The 24,202-nt window shown below is 34.4% G+C and overlaps 2 protein-coding genes across 3 annotated transcripts; one reads left to right on the plus strand and one right to left on the minus strand.

Moving 5' to 3' along the window:
* Positions 1-24,055, plus strand: LOC106665176 (general odorant-binding protein 56d-like). Of its 2 annotated transcripts, XM_024228795.1 has the most exons (8): positions 1-102; positions 1,365-1,416; positions 20,191-20,269; positions 20,339-20,394; positions 20,480-20,515; positions 20,590-20,701; positions 23,751-23,815; positions 23,875-24,055. In XM_024228795.1, exons 1-8 carry the CDS (start codon positions 5-7, stop codon positions 23,890-23,892), a joined length of 516 nt encoding a protein of 171 aa, XP_024084563.1. In that variant the 5' UTR covers positions 1-4; the 3' UTR covers positions 23,893-24,055. The 2 variants fall into 2 exon arrangements, with proteins under 2 accessions (XP_024084563.1, XP_024084564.1); XM_024228796.1 differs by lacking the exons at positions 1-102; positions 1,365-1,416 and adding an exon at positions 15,794-15,948.
* LOC106665171 (dynein intermediate chain 2, axonemal-like) lies at positions 8,560-14,980 on the minus strand. The gene is made up of 12 exons (XM_014391416.1): positions 14,737-14,980; positions 14,546-14,665; positions 14,330-14,491; positions 13,998-14,265; positions 13,826-13,935; positions 13,613-13,756; positions 13,404-13,547; positions 13,139-13,347; positions 10,719-10,854; positions 9,070-9,216; positions 8,841-9,002; positions 8,560-8,784 (listed from the first exon to the last, which is right to left on the minus strand). Exons 1-12 carry the CDS (start codon positions 14,887-14,889, stop codon positions 8,644-8,646), a joined length of 1,896 nt encoding a protein of 631 aa, XP_014246902.1. The 5' UTR covers positions 14,890-14,980; the 3' UTR covers positions 8,560-8,643.
* Positions 24,056-24,202: the final 147 nt, after the last annotated feature.

The following is a 24,202-nucleotide window of genomic DNA, read 5'->3' on the forward strand; positions in this document are numbered from 1 at the left end:
CAGTATGTTTCTAAGTGAACGCGTAAAAAGCAACTCTAAACCTTTAAGTTTAAGAATTTTACATACTTTTTCTGATAGTTCACCAATACTGATTCAATATTGGTAAGGTGGCCGAGTCCAATAGCTGTTCCTTTTAAATAATTATTCAGAGATCGTGAGATGCGGTCTGATGTGATGTAGGTTTCAGAAAAACATTTTTTTTACGTGCCACGTTTCGATCTTTATTGAGATCATCTTCAGGGCCTGGGATTTACAAACATTGTTTACATTTAATAAATACATGTAGAATGTGGAAAAAAGTGAATTTATACAATGCAAAAATGTATTTGTTAAATTAAACAATGTTTGTAAATCCCAGATCCTGAAGATGATCTCAATAAAGATCGAAACATTGGCACGATAAAGAAAATGTTTTTCTGAAACCTACATCACACCAGACCGCATCTCACAATCTCTGAATAATTATCGATTAACAGTCACTAATCGCTCCACGTTTCTTTTAAAGTTAATTTTTTTAAATTTTTACTAGCAAATTATCAATAATTCTCTTGATCCTATACTATATCTTGATATCACATAGTTTTTAGCTAAGCTATAAATTAAGGTGGTCCTAAACTCTTGATCGGCAGTTTAGCTGCTTCTCACCTCTGCTGGTAGTCAGTTTAGGACACATGCTAACATTAACACAACACTCCAGCATTTTAACTCATTTAATTTTGGTTTAATCCTTTCTGTTACTTTTACAACCCCCTCGCCACAAGCACAAACAACCAATAAAATTTAATCTATAATTAATTAGTCTTTTTTAAGATAGTTCCTACTCACACTTGTTTTCAACGATCTGGATTTCAAGCATATAGCTACATGAATTCATGTCGAGAGACGTGGTTGTAGAAATCCTTCATCATTATGATGAGCTATAACCTTGAAATCCGGATCGTTGAAAACAACTTACTGTGAGTAGAAACTATTTTTTTAAAGATTGAACAACTCACTCACTCCACCATTTATCATTTCTATTAATTAATTAGTCTACACTACTTTGAAAACAGTATTTTTTCTTAACTTCAACATTTTTAGGTTATTTCTCTTCCACCCATTTCTGTGGGGTGTAATTTATTTCCAATTTTTACGCGAAGATGATTGAAAAGAAAAATTAGTGTCACGAACGGGATTCGAGCCCACGAGCCCAAGGTGACCAGCAGCTAAAGGTCGTGGGTTTGAAACACGCTAGTGACAGTAATTTTTCTTCTCAACTGTCTTTGCATATAAATTGGAAATAATATTAATAATAATAAACAGATAACTAATTATATGAATATAATTTAAAAAGTGTGCAAAGTTATTCCACGAGTGTTAAACAGTTTAGCAGATTCATCATCCCTGTTTTACCAAGAGAATTGCTGTCTTCAGAAGGTAAATTTCATTTAAATAAAACATTCTGTTTACATGTTTGTTTTCTACCATTTAACTTAATAATATTGCAATAAATTGGGTTAAATTTATGTTATTCATTACATAACTTTTTCATCTCAACCATGACCTTACATAAAATAATTAATTGAAATAAGTATTTCAATTAACTATTTCATAACAATTATGATACTTCTTCAGGTTTTATATTTAGTTTAGAAACTAGGTATCTAATGATTTTTTCCCTTTACATAGCTATTTTTGCAATAATAGAGGTCCCATATTGGGCAATTTTATTCCAGTACTCGTCAATTATCAAAATACATAAAACATATATGTACTCATATATTTCAATGCTCGGGACCATGGTAGCTGAGTGGTTAGTGTGAGAGACTCTCTGCTCGTAAACCCCCATTTCATGGGTTCAATTTTCACAGTTGCCTCTGGCCCTTTTTTTCACAATCCCCCTCCCCCAATATGTATACGGATAATAATCATCTCAGACCTTGGCTAATCTTAGATCATAAGGCCATTAAAAAATATATGTATATTTAAATATTTAAAGTAATATTATATCACCTGATTAGATTATTTAATTCTAATTGTGTCATAACACAATATTTTAAAGATTTAATCACTATGTACACTTTTAAGTCTTCTGCAAATAATTTAATCTGCTAAAAAATTGTTTTATGTCATGTATAAATGTGTTAAACATAAGGGGTGGCAGGTGCCGACCTTGTGGTACACCAGGTGTCACTGGGATGCATATCGAAAGACATTTGTTTATAATTAATATTTGTACTCTATTTATGAGGTAGTCAGCCAACCATTTCAATTCACTTCCTCTTATTCCTATTACTTTAGATTTGAAATAAGGGTGTAGTGATCTACTTTCTCAAATGCTTTTCTTAAACTTGTACAAATTGCATCTATTTGATATGAATCTTAACAAAATAACTGGTTGAAAATTATTTGGTTTCTTAAAGTAGATTTTTTTAAAAATAAATTCTTGTTGTTCCGCAGTAAGAACATTTGTAAACAGAGGCTTTATTTTATAACAAATCAGTAGTAAGTTATTTCTTTTTATACTTTTATGATACAAATGACAACAATTGATTTTTCACTAGTTCAGAAATTTACCAAGCCTCATAGAGATAGAAAATATGTAATATATTGGTTTAGTTACACAGATGGACTAATGGTGCATTCGATTTGTTCCATTATTTCCAGTATATCTTCCTTATTAATATTTAGATTTGACAGATCATCTGTGTTATTGTAGATGGTTCATATTGCTCAGATATTAATGAATAGAACGCATAGAAATTTGTTATAGTACTTGGCACATATGAGAATCTTTCTTTATATTGCAAGGAAGAAGAGAGTTTGATCCTTTTTTCTTGAGCATGTAAGCTCTAAACGCTATAGGGTTAGAAAGAAGTTGATTTTCAGTCTGTTATAAAAATTCCCTGATAAGAGTTTTGTCAATTGATTGTAGAATAGTATGAATCGTTTATAATTGTTTTTTGACTGTGATTTTTTATATTTTTTTATTTACACAAAATTATTCAACCTTGTTTTATTTCCAACAAAGCATTGCAATAGTACAACATAAGTACACCTTTCAAATACTAAGTACAGTATTTGGTAAAGAATTTTGGTCATGGCTAAATTGCTTCGTACTGGTGTTATTTTTGCTTTGAGCAATAAATAATTCATATTTAGTGTACTTTTTCCCATAAAACTAAGTTGAGCGATTCGAAATCTCGGTGAAAAAGATACAGCCACTTCATTTCAGACAACATCCCTGATCCAAATTGTTAATCATTGATGGTGAATAATTCTCCATGTAGTACAACTTTAACTTAAGATTGATGGATTTGAATGTTATGTAAATATAAGTCCTGCAGGCTTTGTTCTTGTTGAAATTAAAGTTGCAATTGAAATTAAGCCCTGTTTTTATGTTTTTGATTGTATCACTAAGAGTACATTACAAATTTTTAGTTCATAGCATGCACCCTGCATTGAATATTAGATTAGATTTATGTAGGTTCAAATCCACATGTGAATGTGCATACACACAAGTGCCAAGTTGAGCCTATTCACTTCTAATAATCCACTGGCAATTCCAGCTTTTGCTACTTACAGTAAATTTCCAGTAGACTCGAGAATCTACCCGTTTATCCACCCAACCACCTTGGCTGGGTTCTGGGGGGGGGGGTCAACAACTAGGTCAATTCAGCACCCAACTCATGCAGTTCCAAACCCATTCGTACTTATGTTCATTCTTGAATACATTCACTCCTACATACCATTAATTCAATTAGGGTAGTGGAGTATTCTATATTTCTCCATTGAGCCTCTCACATCACACATTCACGCTAGTAAATACATTCATTCTTCAAACAAGCAAGATATACACAACTATCATTACTGTATACAATAGAACAACCCTTTTTCCACATCCCCACGGTGGGGCACATCGAGTAACCTTTCTCTGGCTTTGGCCCAAAAATAAGTGTTTATGTGACAACCTTGCCATGGCTTATTCTTAATAGGGAGAGGATGACCCTTCTTGTATGATTAAGATCGCTCGAGGGCCACCCACCGACAATGCTCTTGATATGTCTTCTTTTAATCGAGTTTTTCCATTGTATTGTTAGCGTGAGAGGGCCAAAATATTAAGTTATCTTAAATAAATAATTAATTTATGTGAATTAATAACGACGTCATATATCGGAAAGTTTAGCTTATCCTTATGTATTTGAATTTGTCTCAAAATTAAACTATTTTAAAACTTTTATACTATTAAAATTGTCCTAGGTTGTGTCATTGTAGCAAAAACTGTTCAAAACCTAATAACCATATGATTTAGACTAGTGTGAAATTAGAATTCAAGCCATGACCTTTTTATGCTGTTATTATAGTTATGCTTCTTAGCAATGTTCTAATAATATATTTTTGTGTTTACATTTTGTGTGAACATTTCTCTATAAATTGTCAATATATGAAATTTGTGTTCTGTGCATTCATGTTCAAAACATAAATCAATTGTACAATCAACCTTGTTTCTTTAGTATTTGTCTTTGATTACTCAGGAGTCTTTTTTTGCATAAGATGGTTCAAAGTAAAAAAATTGGAAAAATTGCCAGTGTCATTAGATCTTCATCCAAGTGAATCTTGACAAGAATGGACCAGTAAATAATTCATGGATTAGGTGCCGCCACTCTGGGTATGAGGGCTTGTGTGAGGTCAAAGATCACTGCCTAAGGAAGAGTATCCTCTGTACAATTTTGATGTACCTAGACTGGAAAGACATCAACAAGAAACAATGGTTGATGAACAAAGGTGCTGAGTGAACATTAAAAATAAGAAGCAGAAAAAATTTTCACAAAAAACAAATAATAAAATGTTGAATTTTCATGTTTGCTTCATTGATTGTCACAAGTACATATACAATTTCAAAGATAGCTTGAAACCGCGATATATATATTATTTTTGTAAAGCCTGATGAAATTATTCTCTTAAAAATGATAAAATAAAAATAATAATAAAAAAAGATAAAAGATAAAAATAATAAAATGACTGATAGTTTGTCTAATTTTATCGAAAATATTGCTTTTGTTTATTTTAACATGTAATATATGATAATGTGTGGTATGTAGTGACCATTAATTAATGATTATTTGGAGATCGTGAGATGTGGTCTGGTGTGACATAGTTTAGAAAAACATTTTCTTTATAGTGCCACCGTTTCGATCTTTATTGAGATCATATTCGGGGCTCAAGGTGTTTGTTTTTGTGCAGTAGTGTCATTACTGTGTGTCATGTTAAGAGTGCCAGTGAGATATTGATTTTTTTCTGAGGTATTTATGTGAGACATGAGGTTATGAACCAGTTGATTGATCGTCTCCAAACATTTTGATCTGCCTATTTTTTCTGGTTACCCAGGAAGTCAAAACTGTACTATAATGCACTTTTTCATGTTTTACGTTAACTAAACAAATAGGTAAAATGAAATACAAATCTTGCAATTTATCTGAATTCTGTTTTCTCTGCTATGTCTTGTTAGTGTATGCGACAGTGTAGGTTGGGTAAGTTGACTAAACAAAGGAATGGTTTTATCTTTCCATCAGGTTTTCTTAATACTGTTCATTTTAGTTTGACTATTCTAATTAATTTAGAAATTAATTAAAACTATTAATTAAAACCATTTTTATGATGTAACTAATGCCAATTTGGCTTCAGGCCCATGCATTCTACTTGCATGTAGCTGGCCAGAGATGCTCCATAATTTTAATGTAAAAAAAAGCAAACGGTATTGGTACTTATTCACATGGAGAAAACGTTTGACTTGTTTGGCACATAGGTCTCATATTTTAACTCATGTCATACCAATTTCCTAATGATCTAATACATTTAATTAGTAATTACCTAACCAACAGGAAATTCTTTGTACAAATTATTGGCTTGAGGTCACCTTTATGAAGTATAAAAGCTGGAGGTTCCTCAAGGGTCTATTCTTGCATCAACCTTATTTAACATCATTACCAATGACCTTTGCAAGCTAAAACTCACAGCTGACCTGGCTCTCTTTGCTGGTGATATGGCGTTTATAAGAGTCTCCTATAGGGTTGATTCCATCTTCAGAGAATTATCAATGACTGGATATAGTTATTATAAATATTTGAAAAATGGAGAATCAGGCCTAATGTTAACAAGAGTAATGCAATACTGTTTACAAGGACAACACATTGCCATCATGTCAAAATACATAGCTCGCCAATAGCATGGGCTAAAAATCCTTGGAATGTATCTGGATTTCAGACTTAATTTTAATTACCACATTAATTTAAGTGCCATTTAATTACTTCAAAACTACCACATTGCTACTACTAGAGTGCATTCTGAGGAAGCTAAAGGCCATCTTTCCATTTACACATTACCTTATCCTCCAATCTTTCCTAACAAACTTATACTTTCAAGTAACCCAAGGCACTTCTTCCTCTTCTATTTTTCCCATTTTAGCCAGTATCCCTCAGGGAAATATACTTGCTCCCTTATTTTACTCCTTCTTTAAAGCTGATCTCCCATTACATTCAGAAACCTTAACTTTCATATACTCCGATGACATGGCAATCAGTCTCCAAACACCTATTCTGTTACTTTTATTTCCAACCTCCAATCCCATTCAAGCAAAAAAAAAAAAAAAAAAAAAAAAAAAAAAAAAAAAAAAAAAATATATATATATATATATACGGGTCAGCCAAGTGTTCCAATCTTAACTAAATCATTCCGATCTCAACATACCCTACATACCAAATCTGGCCCCCTCCCACTACAATAAATTTCATGCCAAACTATCCTCTCTTGACAACCCATTGATCGCAAACTGTCAAGCCCAACTCTTCCTTCTAACCATCTTGGAAGACTGAAGCGCAGGTGGCCTCGCCTAGGTTAGGTAATTACTAATTAAATGTACCTGGTTTAACCAATTGCTGTGATAAGAAGTGTAAATAGATGTTAAATCCATATCTGTTTAGTTAGTTTTGTATAGCACGTACTTGAATATTATTGTCTTATTTATTTATTGAATTCATGTACGTAACTATTGTTTTCCATATGTCTGGATTTTTTGTTGTATATTTTCCCCTAACTATTTTATGTTTAATGTATATTTTAACATTAAATGCTTCTTATATTCAATGTAGACTAGATGAAGAAGGTGTAAATTAAAAATTATATGAAATGATTTATTTGGAAACTTGAAAATTTGTTTATTTTTCGTCCTCTAGTTCTAAATTAATATCTTGCTATTTGTCAGGTCATAAACAAGTTGTCAAACTTCCTAATAACAAACTCTCATCTGGCCTTTCTGTTAAATTTGGCCTTCCCCGAGGTGAAATTTTAAGTCCCTTATTGTGTTCAGTGTTAATTATTGACCTTCCTTCTTGTTTAAATTACTCCACATTTCACATATATGCTGACAATATCTGAATCTATAGACAGTATCATCCTCATTTAATCCCTGATTCCATTCACCTAATTAACAAAGACCTTTCTATCTTCGTAAATTGGGCTTCAAACAATGGTCTTAAACTTAACCCACTCAAATCTCAATTGATAATTATTTACAATGCACATCTGCCAACTGAGGATTTACCTTGCATTACTCTTGGTGGCTCTTTAATATCCTCCTATAACCAGGTAAAAAACCTTGGTGTGACTTTTAATACCAGATTATTTTGGCATGTTTATTTAGGCTTTGTTGCTAGAAGGGTGAATGGGAATTGAAATTCACTTTGGAAATATCATATTGATTACCTTAAACTGCGATATCTTATTTACTTGTTTAAAATAAAAAATAAGCTTTGCCCATCATACTTATTCATTATATTCGACTTTAATTCTTCCCATAGTTTAAATATTATAAAAAGCTTGCGTCACAGGGCGAATTTCTGTGGAATTCTCTTCATTGGCATTATTCCTCGGTACCCCCTTCGGGTTTTCAGGCATGAATCTTTCAACTTTTTGCAAACAATCGATGATTTGATCAAACTAACAAGATTTAACATGATTCTATTGAGTTGCTATTCACTTTTCTTCTCTCTTTTACACTTTTCCTTTATACCTACTTCTCTCCTTCATTCATATTCAACTATATTAATATCATTCATATTTTGTTTATTAATTATTATTTCTTGCACCTTTTTGATAATTATATTTCCTACTTACTGTGGCCCTAATGTGAAAATGTTTTTTTGTTAAATATATTTCTATAAATAAAAGTTTACATATATCGTTACATACATGATGTAAATTATTGCTGGGTGTAACTGATTCGAGATGTCAATTTCTTTAATTTTCCCCTTTTTCCGACTCCCAGCTTTTGATATAATTTACAACAATAATCCGTACAGAATGAAGCAATTTGGCACTAAACTAGAATTGTGTTCACGTAATGAAATCTACCGACTTTGGAAGAAAGCCAAGGGCCGAAAGTCCTCTTTCGGGCTGACTTCGCAAACTTGCTGAGGTGCGTCGGCCGAATAACGGCCGATCTGAAGAAATTGGATTAGTACTGCCCCATAGGAGATTAAATCAAATCGGCAAAGCAATCACCGTACAGAAGAAAACCCTCGATTTATGAGTAGAGTTTTATTTTCACTTCTTATTGGGATAGGACAAGGGATTTCTGTTCTGTCCATTCATGAGATCGTCGCCTCTTCATGCAGACGTGGTGGATGGAAATGATTTATCGGCACCGATGGAGATCGATCTATCACCGATCGTCGACGATTTCTCATGAATGTTAACACTACTCATATCCATGTTGCTCGCAATGCGACTATTCAAATCCATTTCAAACTGAAAACAATATTTTTAATTAATGACTTATTGCTTTTATTGTGATAAAAGAGTACTTTTTCCAAGCGTTGATTAAATTCGACGAAAGCGTTGGTTCTCATTTCCATAATCGGCATTTTCGGTTTTTCTGTTTCCTCGCCAGCAGTCCTCGCTCTTAATCTGACTTCTCTGTTCTTCGCCTCGATCAACTTCTCCCTATGTCCTTCCAGGTCAAAGTACTGCAAGAATTATTAGAGAGATTGTTACATGCCTTTTTTCTGGAACAATTTCTTAATCTAAACTCACCCCGTTGATATGTGCCCTATCGGCTTTGTCCATTTCTGTAAAATGGTCAGACATTTCGACGAGATTAGTGTTGCCATTTTCGTCGCCGATGGCCAAATGGGTCCCATCTTCGTTTTCTTTGAGACAAGTGAAAGGCACAGTTCCTAACTGAAACAGAAAAACCAAAACATTGCTACAGCTGAAGAAACCTAGATATTGGCTGTGGCCATGTAAAGACGCGTTTTGATGATTCAACTTTACAATTAGTGTTGTTGTTCTACTTTTGTTTATAAAATAGACAAAAAGAACCTTTATTGCAAAAATGAGTAGAATTTTATCCTAAGCATTACTATCTTTGGAACTGCCGAAATTGTTATTGCAAAATTAAGTCGTTTGCCTTTTTGCAATTACCGAGCGATGCCATGTGGCGAGAATTTAATTCTAAATTTCTTCTTTTTTGAAAATTGAAGAGAATTTTCCCGAAATTTATGATTTACGGAGCCCGCGGTCTTATGACGACGCGACTTGATCAGTACTGATCATATAACAGAAAACGTATTGAGTAATACCGTAAAAGAAATTGAAATTGCCTGACTTAATTGTTCATTAGAAAAACGAAATTCTGTTGTTGGTCGGTTGGAAACATGTATAAGAAGGGATATTCAATGCAAAATCAAAAGTTGATCAATTTTTATTAAAACGTGTGAACAAAAACTGAATGAAGCCGAACAACAAAAGTAGAATCGTGAGAACGCGCCATAAATGGAACTTTTTGGTCTGTTTAGTCACGCTATAACTACATAGCCATCGTTCCAGGAGGGAAAAAAGCCAAAGCAGCCTAACAGATTAATTTTTTCTTTCAATCTTCTTTCGTACCCACACAAATCTTAAACAAAAAATTGTAAAATACAAACATCTCACAATCATCACAAATCTTTACAAAGTTATTCAGATATCGTGAGATGCGGTCGGGTGTGATGTAGGTTTCAGAAAAACATTTTCTTTATCGTGCCAACGTTTCAATCTTTTATTGAAATCATCTTCAGGGCCTGGGATTTACAAACAATGTTTACATTTAACAAATACATTTAGGAGAAGAGAATTTATACAATGCAAAATAGAATTTATATTCAAACAAAGTATTTCTACTCACTCAAAGTGTGTCTTCTGTGTAATTGTGCCATCCTTGCATGTCGTGTTGAGAGTGCCAGTGAGATTTAGCTGTTTTATGTTTATATATGTTTGGTTTTGAAGGGGTGGGGAAGGAAGTCGGTATACAAAAGACAATTTTGTGTAAGGCGTCGGCTTCTTTCAAGTGAAAAAAGAAATACTTTGTTTGAATATAAAATATATTTTGCATTGTATAAATTCACTTTTCCACATCCTAAATGTATTTGTTAAATGTAAACATTGTTTGTAAATCCCAGGCCCTGAAGATGGTCTCAATAAAAGATCGAAACGTTGGCACGATAAAGAAAATGTTTTTTCTGAAACCTACATCACACCCGACCGCATCTCACGATATCTGAATAACTATCGATTAACGGTCACTAATCTCTACACAAATCTTTACAAATATTAAATTTTAAAATTAGGTAAAGTTGTTAATTTAAAGTTACTTTGAAGATTACTATCACATATAAATAACTAGAAGTAACGTCTGCATTTACTTTATGAGTTATCATAGGTACATCTGTCTTGTACAACAGGTCCCACACGTCTAACGACGCATCTTTTTTGGCCACGTAAAAGACAGACCCTCGATTAGGAGCCCATGTACAACCAGCAATCTGAGTAGTTTCATACCTAAAATAGAATAATATTTTTGTAATACTTGTCAGTTATGTTAAATAAATTATATTATAAAAGGTAAACGTGTCGAATGCAGATAGCCAAAGTTTCAAAACAGGTCATAAAATAGCGTTATCCTGGGTCACTGACCTCAGTGAATTGGGAATACAGATATAGACTTAAACTTTGATAATGCGAATGATTGGCTGATAGTGTTTAATAACTTATATAAGGGTATACTTGGGAGGTACAGACAAGAACTGATAAATGATATTCAGTCAAATGAAAAATATCTATCTTATAAATAATTAATTATATTTCAGATAAAGATTACTTACGTAAACATTTTACTCTAAACTCTATGAGATGGATAATGAAAATAAATGGTAAAGCGTTGAAATGATTAACCCTTCTAACCCTTATAGTCCTTCTTATTTGAGTAAAAATTAATTGTGACCGATTTGTACATGGTTTATGCAAAACTTATACCATTTTATCGCTATATGCCTTCGGTTTTCAGAAGGGTAAAGTGGCTAGGCTCAAATCAGCTTACTTTTTATTTTTTTGATTTATTTAAATTTAATATATTTATTACAATCTATATACATTCCAATTAATTATTCTTTTTATTTAAGGTTTTTGGCTGAGATGAGCAATTAGTGTCACAAGCGGGATGCGAATCCACAACCTTCGACCCAATACTCCGCTGCTCTAACCACTTGAGCTTTTGGGATTCCAAACCCCTCGGACACTAATTTTTCACCACAGTCAAAAACCCTAGTTAAAAAGAATAATTAATGTAGGAAAATTACGACCATTAAGCAAATATGGATTAACTTATATACGCTTTGTAATGAGCTAGTTTCATAAATGGCATAGTTCATGTGGAGGTAGTTAATAAGCATTGTTGTTCTCCCAATTATACGCGAGGACTAACTTTCGTTTAGTAGGTCACAAGGCCATCTCCTTTTCAGTCATCTGATAGCATGATAAGGTTGGTTTCTATTGGAAAAGGATCGGATTATGGAAAGTGGAAAATGTTTCGGGGATTAGTTTTTGCACGGGAGGGATTTTGAGGATGTTGGAGACGTAGTAAGGAGCATCGACTATGGTTCTGAGGATTTTGGATTGTAAGTTCTGTATTCGTTCGATGTTGGAAGGTTTAGCAGTGCCCCACAGTCCTAGCCCATTCAGATTGGTTTTATTAATATCTTGTAGATTGCCAGGTTGTTTTTTGTTGAAACCTTAGATTTGTGTGATTGCATTCTGTAAAGTTGTTCTGAAATGTTTGTTTAATCCCTGTCGTTTAGTCATGTGTGTTGGTTCCAGGTTAGTCTTGCGTAGTCCGTTTTTGGTATGGGAGTATTATTGAGGAATATTCACACTTCGATTTGCTTCGAAGTGTGAACGATATGGGTGCTTTTGATTCGTTTAAACTTTATACGCAATATATTGTTTGCTACATTCGGCTATTCGGAGGACATGTACCTGCCTGCTCCTCCGAAGCAATTGTGGAATCGGGATCAGAGCAGCAGATAGCACAGCAAGGTATGCAAGCATGGTGGCGGAGGAAGTTATTGATAGCTACGGTTTAGAGGAGGTAAAGGATCGGAAGTAAGATCTGAGGTACTCCTGCTCCCAGAGGACATAGGCTACTTATTGGTCCGTCTTTTTTGGAATTACTCAAGTGGACGGACCCAATAGCTAACCCAGTGTCGGTTCAACATGTGTACACCGACTTGCAGATCTATACTCACCATCATCGTTAGAGAAGAAATGTTTTTTTTTTAGTATCTCTTCAAACAAAAGGACGTTTGAGAAATTTTTGTTGATTTTACCCTTATTTTTCTTAATTATAATGACGTTGAGATATTCTTTAAGTTATTATTTATCATTGTTAAAAAAAAATCTACTGAGATCATCACAACTTGTATGGACGTAAAAAACAATTTTTGGTTATTTTGGATAGTTTATTATGTAAGTTAAAATATAAATTATAATGTAATACAAATTAGTTGCCAAATGTTCAAGTTCTGCTCAACTTAAAGTAAATCAAGATTCCTCATACGGTTTAAAACCATAGAGATGTCATTAAACTATTATTTAATATTATATTTTACATTATGTATCATTCATAAAAATAATGAAACTATCAAATAAGAAAGTCCAAGGTTGAATTTAAAGTTTGAAAACAGAAATTAATAACAAACAAGAGGGCGAAGGAAGAAGATGCGGATTGGACAAATATTCAAGAGTTAGAAAGCTGGGGTTTAAATTTAAATAATGTGATTTGGCGTACCTAGTTGAAAATATTTCTTGCTCTTTGCAATCTTCTGACCAAATCTTCACTCTCCAATCACCAGCAGTCATAAAGATTTTCAGATATCCTGGATTCCTTTTGCAAGCTCTGATTGGAGTGTGGTGGCAGTTGAAAATCGTTCCGACTTTTTCATTAAGGGTTTTACCCTTCCTGTTCAACACGACTAAACTCCCGTTTTCTGTGCCTGCCTGAAAGATGGAAAATATTTGGTAAAATGTTTCTAAACCGCTTTTGTCTTAGTTACCATGAATTTGTTTGGCATGGTGTGTTCGTATCCGAGTTTCGAAATGCCAGTGGCTCGTGGGAACAACTGTTCATCTGATTTTGATAGATCCAAAAGCAATTTGTCTATGGGTTCTTTCAAGCTTCTCGTGTCCCACCAAAGCACCTGTTCAACCGTTCCGCTAAGTTCACTCACTCACGAAGAGTTATTGTAATCGTTAAAAATTTCACCTGACCGTCACTCGCCGATGAGAAACATTCAGTTCCCGTTTTAGAATTAATCCATAAAACACATGTCGGTATGTCTCGGAATGATTCGTAAATGTTACTGAACGCTACGGGCTTCGACCCTTTCCTCGTGTCCCAGAAGCACATCTGTAATAGAACAATTTGCCATTATAAAAAATGGAGTTTTCGTGTATAATTAATAAGACCGAAAAGAACCTGCCCGGAACAAAGCCCTCCGCAGATTATCCGCTTTTCTTTTGGGTTAAATTCAAGGCAGGACGTCTGCATACCAGCGTCGAGAACCAACTCCGGCCTGTTCGGATTCACTGTCAACCAAAATAAAGCGTTTCAGCAACATAAATTATAAAGAATTCTCGTTTTAACTAACTTAGGTTCCAAACGTAGGAGTAGGTGTCTCTCGTGTAATCGACTCTACCGAAATCGAGCACGCAGTGTGCCGAAGCTAGTCGGACCTCGCTCCCTGGCTCCCAAGCGACGTCCACAGTGGGCCGAAAAGGCGTCATGGGGTCTTTAAACGTGTACACAGTTTTCACTTTCAGAGGACGATTCGGAGCTTCCTCCTCGAAATGCGGAGGTGTGAAATACCGTTCATACAAATCCGTGGAATTGTTTTGATTCAGGCACCTTTCCATCCTCTAATAATGACATTATTGGGTTAAAATATTGTCATTTGCTTTAGACCATGTTCAACATGCTTACTCCTATAAGAATAGGTAAGACTCTGAAGAGCTCTTCTCCTTTTCCCTGTTTCTTTTGGTACCTAACGACCATGTCCAAGTCGGCCGTGTTGACTTCGATCGGATAGCCTCCCTCGACGTGTTTTTGTGTTCTTCTCGTGTAAGGAGTCGCTTGAGCATCTACCTGTTACTAATTATCGTTATATAACGGAAAAGATAGAATTTGATAAATACCCACCTCGTGAGCGGACATTTGAAGTTCGACCTGCGTGCTGATCGGAGCAGGTTCCAGTCTGATGTGCAGCTCCTTCAGTTCATCGTTCGGGGGCATCTGGACCAGAAATTTCGGCGCCATGGGCTACAGAAACCGGAGGAAATATCGACATGTTCACCCTTTTATAAACAAAAACGTTAGATAGTTAAACTTACAGTGAGTCGCAACGGGCGTCCGAAATTTTTCCTAACTCTCGTGTAGACGTAACTTATTTCCAACCTGAAAGGCCGGTCTTCTCCTGCATCCGGCAGTGAAGTCGTTTCAAGTTTAGTTTCCGCATGCTTTTCCTCACTTTCTTCGCCCTCCATTTTCGTCCCAAAATCCCTATCGATTCTATTCTACGAACAGTAATATCTAAGGTACCAACTAACAAACATATGATTTTTAAAATTATTTATTCACCCAGTCTATAATCGATTTATGTAAATGGGATTTGCAAACCGGTAAGTAATTAATTACATTTCAAACTTCTCCATTTACAAACATATCTATTTGAAATCCATTTTATATTAAGGGTTCTTTAGTAGAAATGCACTTCTTCAGCTGAATCATTAAATAAACACTACAGTTCCTTGTATTGTATATTTGCGTACAATGCGGTTTAGTTTTTATTAGAAGTCAATAATTTCAATTGTAAATTGAACTCAGTTCTTACTAACTTAATCCACTAAATCGACCACAGACTATCTCCCATTATTAAATTTGGTTGAGCCACAGATTTATCTCACAGTTGTCACTTTAAAACAAATATATTTTCGGAAAAGGCTTTGGTTGAGTTTGAATTGCATTTACATGATAGTCAAATAAACTTGAACTTACCTGAAAAATTGTTCCATAGAACTGTGCTCGTGTAAAAATAATTGAAACAACTGGTTCATCATCCTCCATGGGGGAAAACTAACCGTTTATCTAAAAATTTGGCTTGCCGTTTGTTTTCTTGTATCAAAACTTGAAAGAGAAAATAATTGGCTTAAAAAAGCTAGACAATAGAGCCACATTTCCTGTTGTTCTCAACACGGGTTACCACCCTAATTGGCAAAGTACACATTCAACTAAAAAGTTCTAATCATCAATTTGCAAAATTCTGTAATTCTGGATAGGACATAAAATGAATGTTTCCTCAGTACGAGTAAAAACAATGTAAAGAAGGCGGTCATTAGATAAATTAATTGTATACAAGCTTTGGGAGTTGTGGGCACGACCTTGCAGTCCTTTTTGATACCTGTGTTTAAGAGTTAATGCCTGGACAAAGGGTAATCTATAAAGGATTCGCTGTCATCGCTGACAGTTTAGACATGGATCTGCAATGGAGGTGCCTACTGCTTCTGGGGCTTACGATTTACCTCCTAGTCCCTTATACCGAAGCCGTAAGTTTTAAAACTATAAAGTAGACTAGTGCTTAAGACCAATAGTGTCCATTCAAGAAAAACAAATTCTGGATAAATACTACGATAATGAACTTGTGTTGTTACGTTGAATGTAGAACATATTAGCTTAACATCGCAGTAAATAATTTCTAGGCTTTTGTAAAAAGCCCATTCTCCAGAAAAATTCAAATATCTGAAGGAAAAATTATCAAGGTCCTTTTAAAACGATTACTGTCATATGTGACACCAAATTTCTGCGCTAATTTTCCAACGACAATTGTACTTTTTAAAAGTGAAGGATGACACCGTCTATTAAGACATACAAGCTAACTCCAAACTGTTCAGCCCAACCGAAGGGTTTTATGAGAGTGTTCGTTTTGGCCATTCTTATTGTCCCCTCATCACTAAGGGGCTCATCACCCTTTGATCGTACATCCACTTTCAATCCAGGGCCATCAGGCCAATAGGAATTACTTAGGAATTTCTGTAGGAACTTCGGCTAAAGAACTATAACTGAACCAGCAGTCGGGGTGGTAAAGTGATACTAAGAGTTATATTAGTTTGTGTAATTTTATACCACCATTTTTCTAATCCTAAATTGTTTATTTATGAAAATTTATCTAAGACAGTTTCAAGTCGATAACAGATTATGTAACATTTTACTTTTTTTAAATTAACTTCACATTCGTTTTACTAAAATATATTATTTGTTTAAAAATGTAACTAATAATAATAAAGCCCGCGCAGGTGGCACTTGTGCAGAGAAAGGTTGCTCGATGTATCCCATATAATAGAGGCGTGTTATGCCTTGGCTCCATACAGAGAGCGTGTAGGTATGCCGCCGGATTTAAGAATGGTTCACGGACACGTAGCGAGTTTCAGGGTTTCCTGTTCTGCTTTTTAGGGGAATTGGGAATTTTTTATTATATATAGCCATCTGTGCCTTTGTTCGTTTTGCCGCCCCTAAGCCATATGTGGCTCTTTGAAGCTTGTTGGCTTCCGCTGCTGGGTAACTTTTTGGATTAGCTATGTTCTCTCTTGTGAATATTGGACTCTAATCTCTACTCCATCTGATGAACTCTTTGTCACAGTTTTTTATTCCATCCGGGACGGGCCTCGCGGAGCCGGCTCGCTCAGGATATTCAGGTGGAAGAGGTATAGGTCTTATTTCTCTAATTTTATTTGTACTTTCAGACATGTCTGCCATCCTTTCTGCCTCATTACGCTTTTCCACATCTTTAGCGTTGCGTTGAAACCCGCCCGAGGGCGATCGCTGCTCTGAGGGCCTCCACGGTTGCTGTTTGCTCATTAATCTCAAAGAGGCAGCTTACACGAGGAACGATGTGGTTTTCGCATCTAAATACGAAACGTTTTTATTGTATATAGCCGTCAAAATATGTGTTTTGTATGAGTGAGTGTATTTATTAGAGTGAATGGGGAGGGGCTGATGGTGAAATAGCATCCCATCACCCCTCGACCTGTGTACGTGATTTGGGTCGATGGCGGAATTTTTATAAAAGTATCCTATCGGCCCCAATTAGATTAGTTTGTTATTGTATGCAGGATGATGGAGGAATATTGTGTATTCCATCTACCAAACAGAATGTAAATAGGTGTGAATGTATTTATTTGTATGAATGCGTTTTGAATGTGTGGTTATATTTCGCATGCGCTCGGAGCTGAAATGGCCAAGCTGTCTGATGGTTTTAAAAATAATATTTAAAACTTTTTGCTTTTTATAATACTATCACTTGTACTGTAGATTGTTGAACAATATACTGCAACACGGAATATTCTTTCTTAAAAGAATATTTTCGACTGACTTGAATCCTCTTCAATGTTAATTATATTTGGATATCCTGTGGACTTCACAACAATGTATGCATTTATTATTTGTCTAGTTTCTCAGTAACTTAAAAGTTTTGATCTAACTCTCCAGCATAACGTGACGCGGATATGAATTTAACTATTTCCAATAGGCAAAATAACTTCAGCACCAGGTTGAATCGCGCTTTAATGAGCTACATCCAATGCGTCCAGTTAATCAATGTTATTTAAGAAAATTGTTGCGAAATTATTTGTTTAGATACCATAAGCAAGTTATTTACTATCAATTGAAATGATAAATAAATAATTTTATGATTGGTTGAAGAAGTTGGAGGTGATTTCAAGAAGCAAAGGAATTTTGGCGAATAAATTGAGAACGGTTGCTTCAAATAAAAACCGTTTAGACCGTAGAATTCAGCCTCAAAGCCCATTTTGAAAAATGTATATTGAGGAGTACGTTGTCATTTGAAATAATTAAGTCCCTATTTGTTTGTTTCATGAGAAAGAAGAGAAAAAATAAAGTTTACGCGTCCAGGATTCCCTCCCCCCCCAAAAAAAAACAGAAAACAACGCCCTAATAAACAAAATATAAGGGGGCAGAAGTTAACACACCTATCTTTTACGTGAAACAATTGTTATATTTGTATCATTATAACAAACATTCGTATGTTTTACTTTTTTTTTAAATATAACAATTTTTTACTGATTTATGTAAGTTCAAATATACATACGCTTGTACACACTTGTGTGCACAGTTGAACCTATCACTTCTCGCCACATTGGTTTAAATAATTATTTGATCTGGAACATCTGTCGTTGTTAACTGACGTGTTCTTTCTGATGCAACGAGGTCGACTTTTTTGATATTATAATGCAGTAAACGTTTTGTACGTACATTTAACATTTAAAAAAATATTATGAATAATGAATTTGGACTGAACCAGCGTTGGGTCACTTGTTTGTTGAATTACTCAAACGCGTTTTGACATTGCACAATCTTCAATGAGGAACTGTCAGCCACTTTGTCCTAGTAGGACTTACATATATGTCGTTAGGGCAGAATCAACTCTAATAACGAATATGTGATATTTTAACAAAAAATATCTTAACATATCTTAAGATGATTGGTTGGAAATAAATAGTCTTATCCACAGGCATTTATTTCGTCAGACGGGTTTCCATCACATGTAGACCATCTTCAGTNAGGTTAGCTATATCTCTTCTGAGTGCTATAAAGCTCTGACTCCAAACATTCACTCGTAAACTAATTTATCCTTATCATTTATATTATTTATATATAATATTATATATATTATATACCAATTATATGTTTTTATTAATACCATAATATTCATTGTACCAAATCCCCGATTACACCAAATATAGGGATATATATTGCGGCCACAAGGTCTATTGCATCTCGACCTGAATCGATCTCCTCCAACAGTGCTTAAAATATATACATATTCACTTATATGTTCACTTTAATTTTACAATCGGTAATTCTTGATGGAAAAAAAAACAAATTCAAACGTTACTTTCCAAGCTTTGTCATCATCTGGGCAAAATAATCTGAAATATGTCTAAAAATTGACATAATTAAAGTTTTTAATAGATGGTTTCAAATTTCTTTGAAGAACGATTCCCTCTTAACAATGCAAAGGATTCTCAATTTTAATAATTAAATCTAATTAATTAATAATACAGTTTAATAATTTTACAATGATTTCATAATGACAATAATGCCTAAAAGGAAATTAAGAGGCTGACAAATAAGCTGCGACGACGCCGCTTGACCGGGGCACCCAGTCAAATCCCGCGGCGTAACCCATTGAAAAGATTAAGCTGCAATGACTGTCAAGTCGGCTGGACTGATACGAAAGAAAGGCTATATTTAGCGGAACTTTTGGTCCAGGAAAACATGAAAACGAGAGAAAAAAATTCTCCTGTGATTGATTATACCTCACGTACTTGCGAAATTATATGGTTTCTAATATAAAGAATGCGTGCAGTGTGCTAGGATGGCTAGTCATCAGCATAGTATCAAATACCCTAGTACCTCCCTAATTTTAATTGCACATCCGGCCTGGATCTGGAAGGATGAATTTATTTGCGTAAGAGCTAACGTGCCCCCCCCCAAAAAAATTTAAAATAATAAATATTAATAATGCGCAATGGCTCTTAAAGGTTCTAAATTCTTTTATGAAGAGTGTATGTGAAAAGGATTGAAATATGGAATACCGTTCATGACATAGGTCAAGAATACGTCTCAGGCATTATTTTTTAAACAATTTTTTAAAGTTTTATGAACTGTCCGACTTATGAACTTACTCATCATACCTCGCTCTTCAAAATTAATAATTTTAATAAAGTGAAAAAGACTAACAAACATAACATTGTTTTATTTGTTAACAGTACATGACCCAGGCGCAAATGAAACAGGCGATGAAGACAGTCAGGAACGTTTGCCTGCCTAAGTCTGGTGTCAGTAAAGGTAAAAGCGAACTAGTTCAGAAATTACTATTTTTTCACAATCTCTCAACATGATTTATTTATTTTTCAGATGCATTGGCAAAAATGTTAACAGGTGAATTTGATGCAGAAGATAGAAAATTGAAAGTAAGTTGGTCGATACGAAAGTATCCAATTTACAGAGTTTCAAGGTTGAACGAAAATTTAGAAAATTATTAACTTTTTGTTCTAGTGTTATTTGGGCTGCGTACTTGGCATGATGCAGGCTGTTAGTCCCGATTTTTTTTTCTTACTTTGGTTAAAATAAATTCATCATAAGTTGATTAATAACGCGATTTTTAGGTTAAAAACAACAAAGTAAGCCTAAATATGATCAGGAACCAGGTGACCAAGATGTTAGCACCGGACGTGAGCAAAAAAATAATGGCTGCATTCGAAAGCTGCGAGGGATCAAGTATGATGATTACTTTTTTAATGCTTACATATTAAGAACGGATTCTTCAAATCGGAAGTTAAGAACATGTATGAGTACTGATGTTGTATTGGATCTTCTTGAGGTCATTTTACAGGTGAATAAGGAACATCACTATTGGGTTTCACCAAGCTTTCGGCGATTGTTCCGCCATCTTCATGGCTTTACCCAGCCGATGTGTCTCAATTTTCGTCAAGTTCCTTGTACATAGTTGTAGATAATTAAATTATAATTTTAAGTTAAAAACAGTTTAGAAGTTGTATATATATATATACGCACACACATCTTAAGAAACCAAAACGCACACGCAATACGGTATATATATATATATATATATATATATAACGTATCTGTGANGAGAGAGAGAGAGAGAGAGAGAGAGAGAGAGAGAGAGAGAGAGAGAGAGAGTGTGATCTTGATCGAGTGGCATACACATCTAAACAACACACCACAGCGCAAATCGCGTGCAGACATACATTTTCCCAAAACAGCTACTACACAGAACACGAAACGTACACATGTAACCCGCACACACATCTTAAGAAACCAAAACGCACACGCAATACGGTATATATATAACCTCATAACTCTCATGAACGAAAACAAAGCCTAAAGCATAAACATATAACACGACATGCAGCTTGCATCGCGCATTAAAAAAAAATCGCTTACATACAATGCGACAAACGTAACACACATATCTCCACAAGCGACAACACATTCACCCAAGAATTATGGTAGTAACGAGAAAACGAACCCTCTTTATTAACGAGAAAAATGATATTTAATGCAAGACTTAAACGTAAATACTTCCTTATATTTTATTTAAACCAATACTGCACATTTATTGCAAATAGCACCCCAATCATTTTAATATTATGGTTTATAATCTTTTATTTAACGAATTTCATTTCTGAGGTAATTTGAAAAATAACTTTAACTTTTATGAATGCTTCGTTAGATTAACATCTGCAATTTGCGGATGAGGAAATAATTATTGTTTTCAATCTGGAGCGAAGTGGGGCTAAAGGAACTAATGACAGGTTGACATCCGGTTTGTGTCTGCCGGGAAAGTCAAGGTGATCATAAGGTCGTTTTTATTTTGTTATAAAACTTATTCAGTAAATTTGAACTATGGCGTACTTACGAACGAACGATTGAACGTTTCGACTTTAACGATAAAATTGTATGTCCATTTACGTTAAAAAGCCGGGGTTTTGGGAGAAATATCGAATGATGACGATGTTGAGGAGGAATGTCAATACTTAAGTCAGGGCTTCCCAGACTTTCTAGCCAGCGGACCCTTTTCATTCAAGTATTTAAAATTAGATACTTATAGTATATGTGAAATCAATTATAAATTAGCCAGACCATTCCTAATTACATGACGGAGGGGATATCACAATGAAAACAACTTTTGATTGACATACTTAACTTTATATACAAAATCCGGAACACGAAAATCAAATTGGACAGAACGGAATCAATAGTCATGTAAAACTCGAGCCAATTTCAAAAGTAATAATTTGAACATTAATGAATAATGTATTAGTTAGTTTTAGCCTGTACAATTGGGAAATGTTGAGTTTAATTTTTGATAGCTGGAGAGGGATGTCCGGTTCAGCATCTAGACAGCTTCGGTATTTAAGTTTGGTTACTGTACAGAAATACAAACCAGATTCGCATAGGTAATTTGTGGCAAATTGAAGAAGAAAACTTTTGGCTTTTTCAACGATGGTTGAAATTTTTTGTTTTCCAGACGGAGTAAAAAATAGGAGCAAGAATCGAACTCGAAAGTAGATTTCAAGGTGGAGTCTGAAGTAATATCTATAAAACATTTAGTTTAAAACATTTAGATAGATATTTTTTCGAAACAGAAAACGGTTGGATCACTCATTCATGGTCTTGCAGGATTTTATCTCGAGCTGTTGGGAAGCAGTGCTCAAAGGACATCTCCAAACTTTAAAAGTGTTCACATATTTCATAAATCAGCGTGTCGTTCGCAAGCACCAGTTTGTTTTCTTTTAAAAAATCATTTAACACAGGAAAATACTCCACCTCCATCCCAACAGATCAAACCCAAAACTGGATGTTTCTTTTGAAGGCGCTATCTTTGTCATTAGCATGAAAAGTGGTGATACTCTTCTCTTGCAAAGAAAGACTAATCTCATTCATTTTCATGAAAATATCTGATAATACGACGATACACATTGTTTCTCATAATTGCAAAATCACTGAAAACTTTGGCCAATTTAACGTTGAGGTCTATCAACGGAGATAATAGTTCAGAACGTATTTTCTGTAACCAGGAAAGCGCTTTCTCACCTCACTTATGTCTTGAGAAGCAGGGGATGGTGAAGTTTTCTCATATCGTCACTTAAGTAGTATTGTAAAAAGTCTTGACTTAAGTGACCGCGACTTGATATTTTAATTTTTAATTTTTTTTAAATTTATTCATTCTACGTTTATTTTTGAAATTATTAATTTTTCTCAGTTCGCCGCGGATCCACTAATCAGGGTCGGAGGGCCCAAGGGACCATAGTTTGGGAAGCCCCAACTTAGGTTATTCTGCTCTCTTATTAGAAAAAAAAATCATTTGTCTTTACTAGAATAAGCAACTTATATTTTTGTGTTTTGCTAACTGCCTTTAAGTTAAGAAGTTTCTATTTGAAGTATTAGGGTAAGTACTGACATGATCAAACTCACAACCTTGCTTACTGAAAAATTTTCAGTCATCGTTGTTATTGAGAGTAAATAAAACGTTACTTGGGACAATTGGTCAGAATAGCTTAAAAATATAAAATAAGTAGTAAATCTAGGGAGAAAAGTCGGAAATACACTTGACCTCAATGAAAGGAAGCTCAACGCACAAGGAAACAAATGAAGGCTGAGGTTTAAATCCTGTCATAAGACTTTGCAATTTAAAGTCTCCCAACAATTAAGCTCATTATCTAATTTAAAATGAAAAAATAACCTCTCTGAAAATTGTTTTATACTTAATTGATATATTTATATATTTAATTTTTTTCAGCTGGCGAGGACAATTGTGACCTAGCATTCAACTTCGCGAAATGTGTTTACGATGCGGACCCAGAGGTAAAGGAAGCCCACATTAGCAGAATAATTAATTGACTCATCTTTAACGTTTATTGCAGAACTTCTTTGTACCCTGAAACCCTAGCTGAAAAGACGACAAGAATTGCAGGAGACGCAGCCAAATTAAATTGCTAAGCTTAGGATTAGAGTTTTTGTAAATATTTTTTTAAAGGAAAATTTAAATCAATGTCTGTTGTTTCACCTATACGAAAGAAAACAATAAATACTCTTTTTCCTGCATGTATTTTATCAATGGAATATAATAACGTTTTTTTTTTATAGAACGTCATATTGAGCTTTTTTGACTTCTTGTTTAGAAAAGTCCAAGTTTCCCAAACTCCACTCAACTCGTTCTAATTTTTTGTTTATAATTATCAAGAATTTTAA

This window comes from Cimex lectularius, unplaced genomic scaffold, assembly GCF_000648675.2.
Source record: "Cimex lectularius strain Harlan isolate CLEC.00 unplaced genomic scaffold, Clec_2.1 scaffold298, whole genome shotgun sequence".
Lineage (NCBI taxonomy): Eukaryota > Metazoa > Arthropoda > Insecta > Hemiptera > Cimicidae > Cimex > Cimex lectularius.

Bases quoted from the DNA above. Each gene is read 5' to 3' on its own strand.
- LOC106665176 (XM_024228795.1), top strand. From the start codon at position 5: ATGTTTCTAAGTGAACGCGTAAAAAGCAACTCTAAACCTTTAAGTTTA. The intron at 20,270-20,338 runs GTAAAAGCGAAC...TTTATTTTTCAG, and splicing joins TAAGTCTGGTGTCAGTAAAG to ATGCATTGGCAAAAATGTTA. The intron at 20,516-20,589 runs GTTAGTCCCGAT...CGCGATTTTTAG, and splicing joins TACTTGGCATGATGCAGGCT to GTTAAAAACAACAAAGTAAG.
- LOC106665171 (XM_014391416.1), bottom strand. From the start codon at position 14,889: ATGGAGGGCGAAGAAAGTGAGGAAAAGCATGCGGAAACTAAACTTGAA. The intron at 9,003-9,069 runs GTGAGTTTAGAT...TAATTCTTGCAG, and splicing joins ATAGGGCACATATCAACGGG to TACTTTGACCTGGAAGGACA. The intron at 8,785-8,840 runs GTACTCTTTTAT...TATTGTTTTCAG, and splicing joins TTAATCAACGCTTGGAAAAA to TTTGAAATGGATTTGAATAG.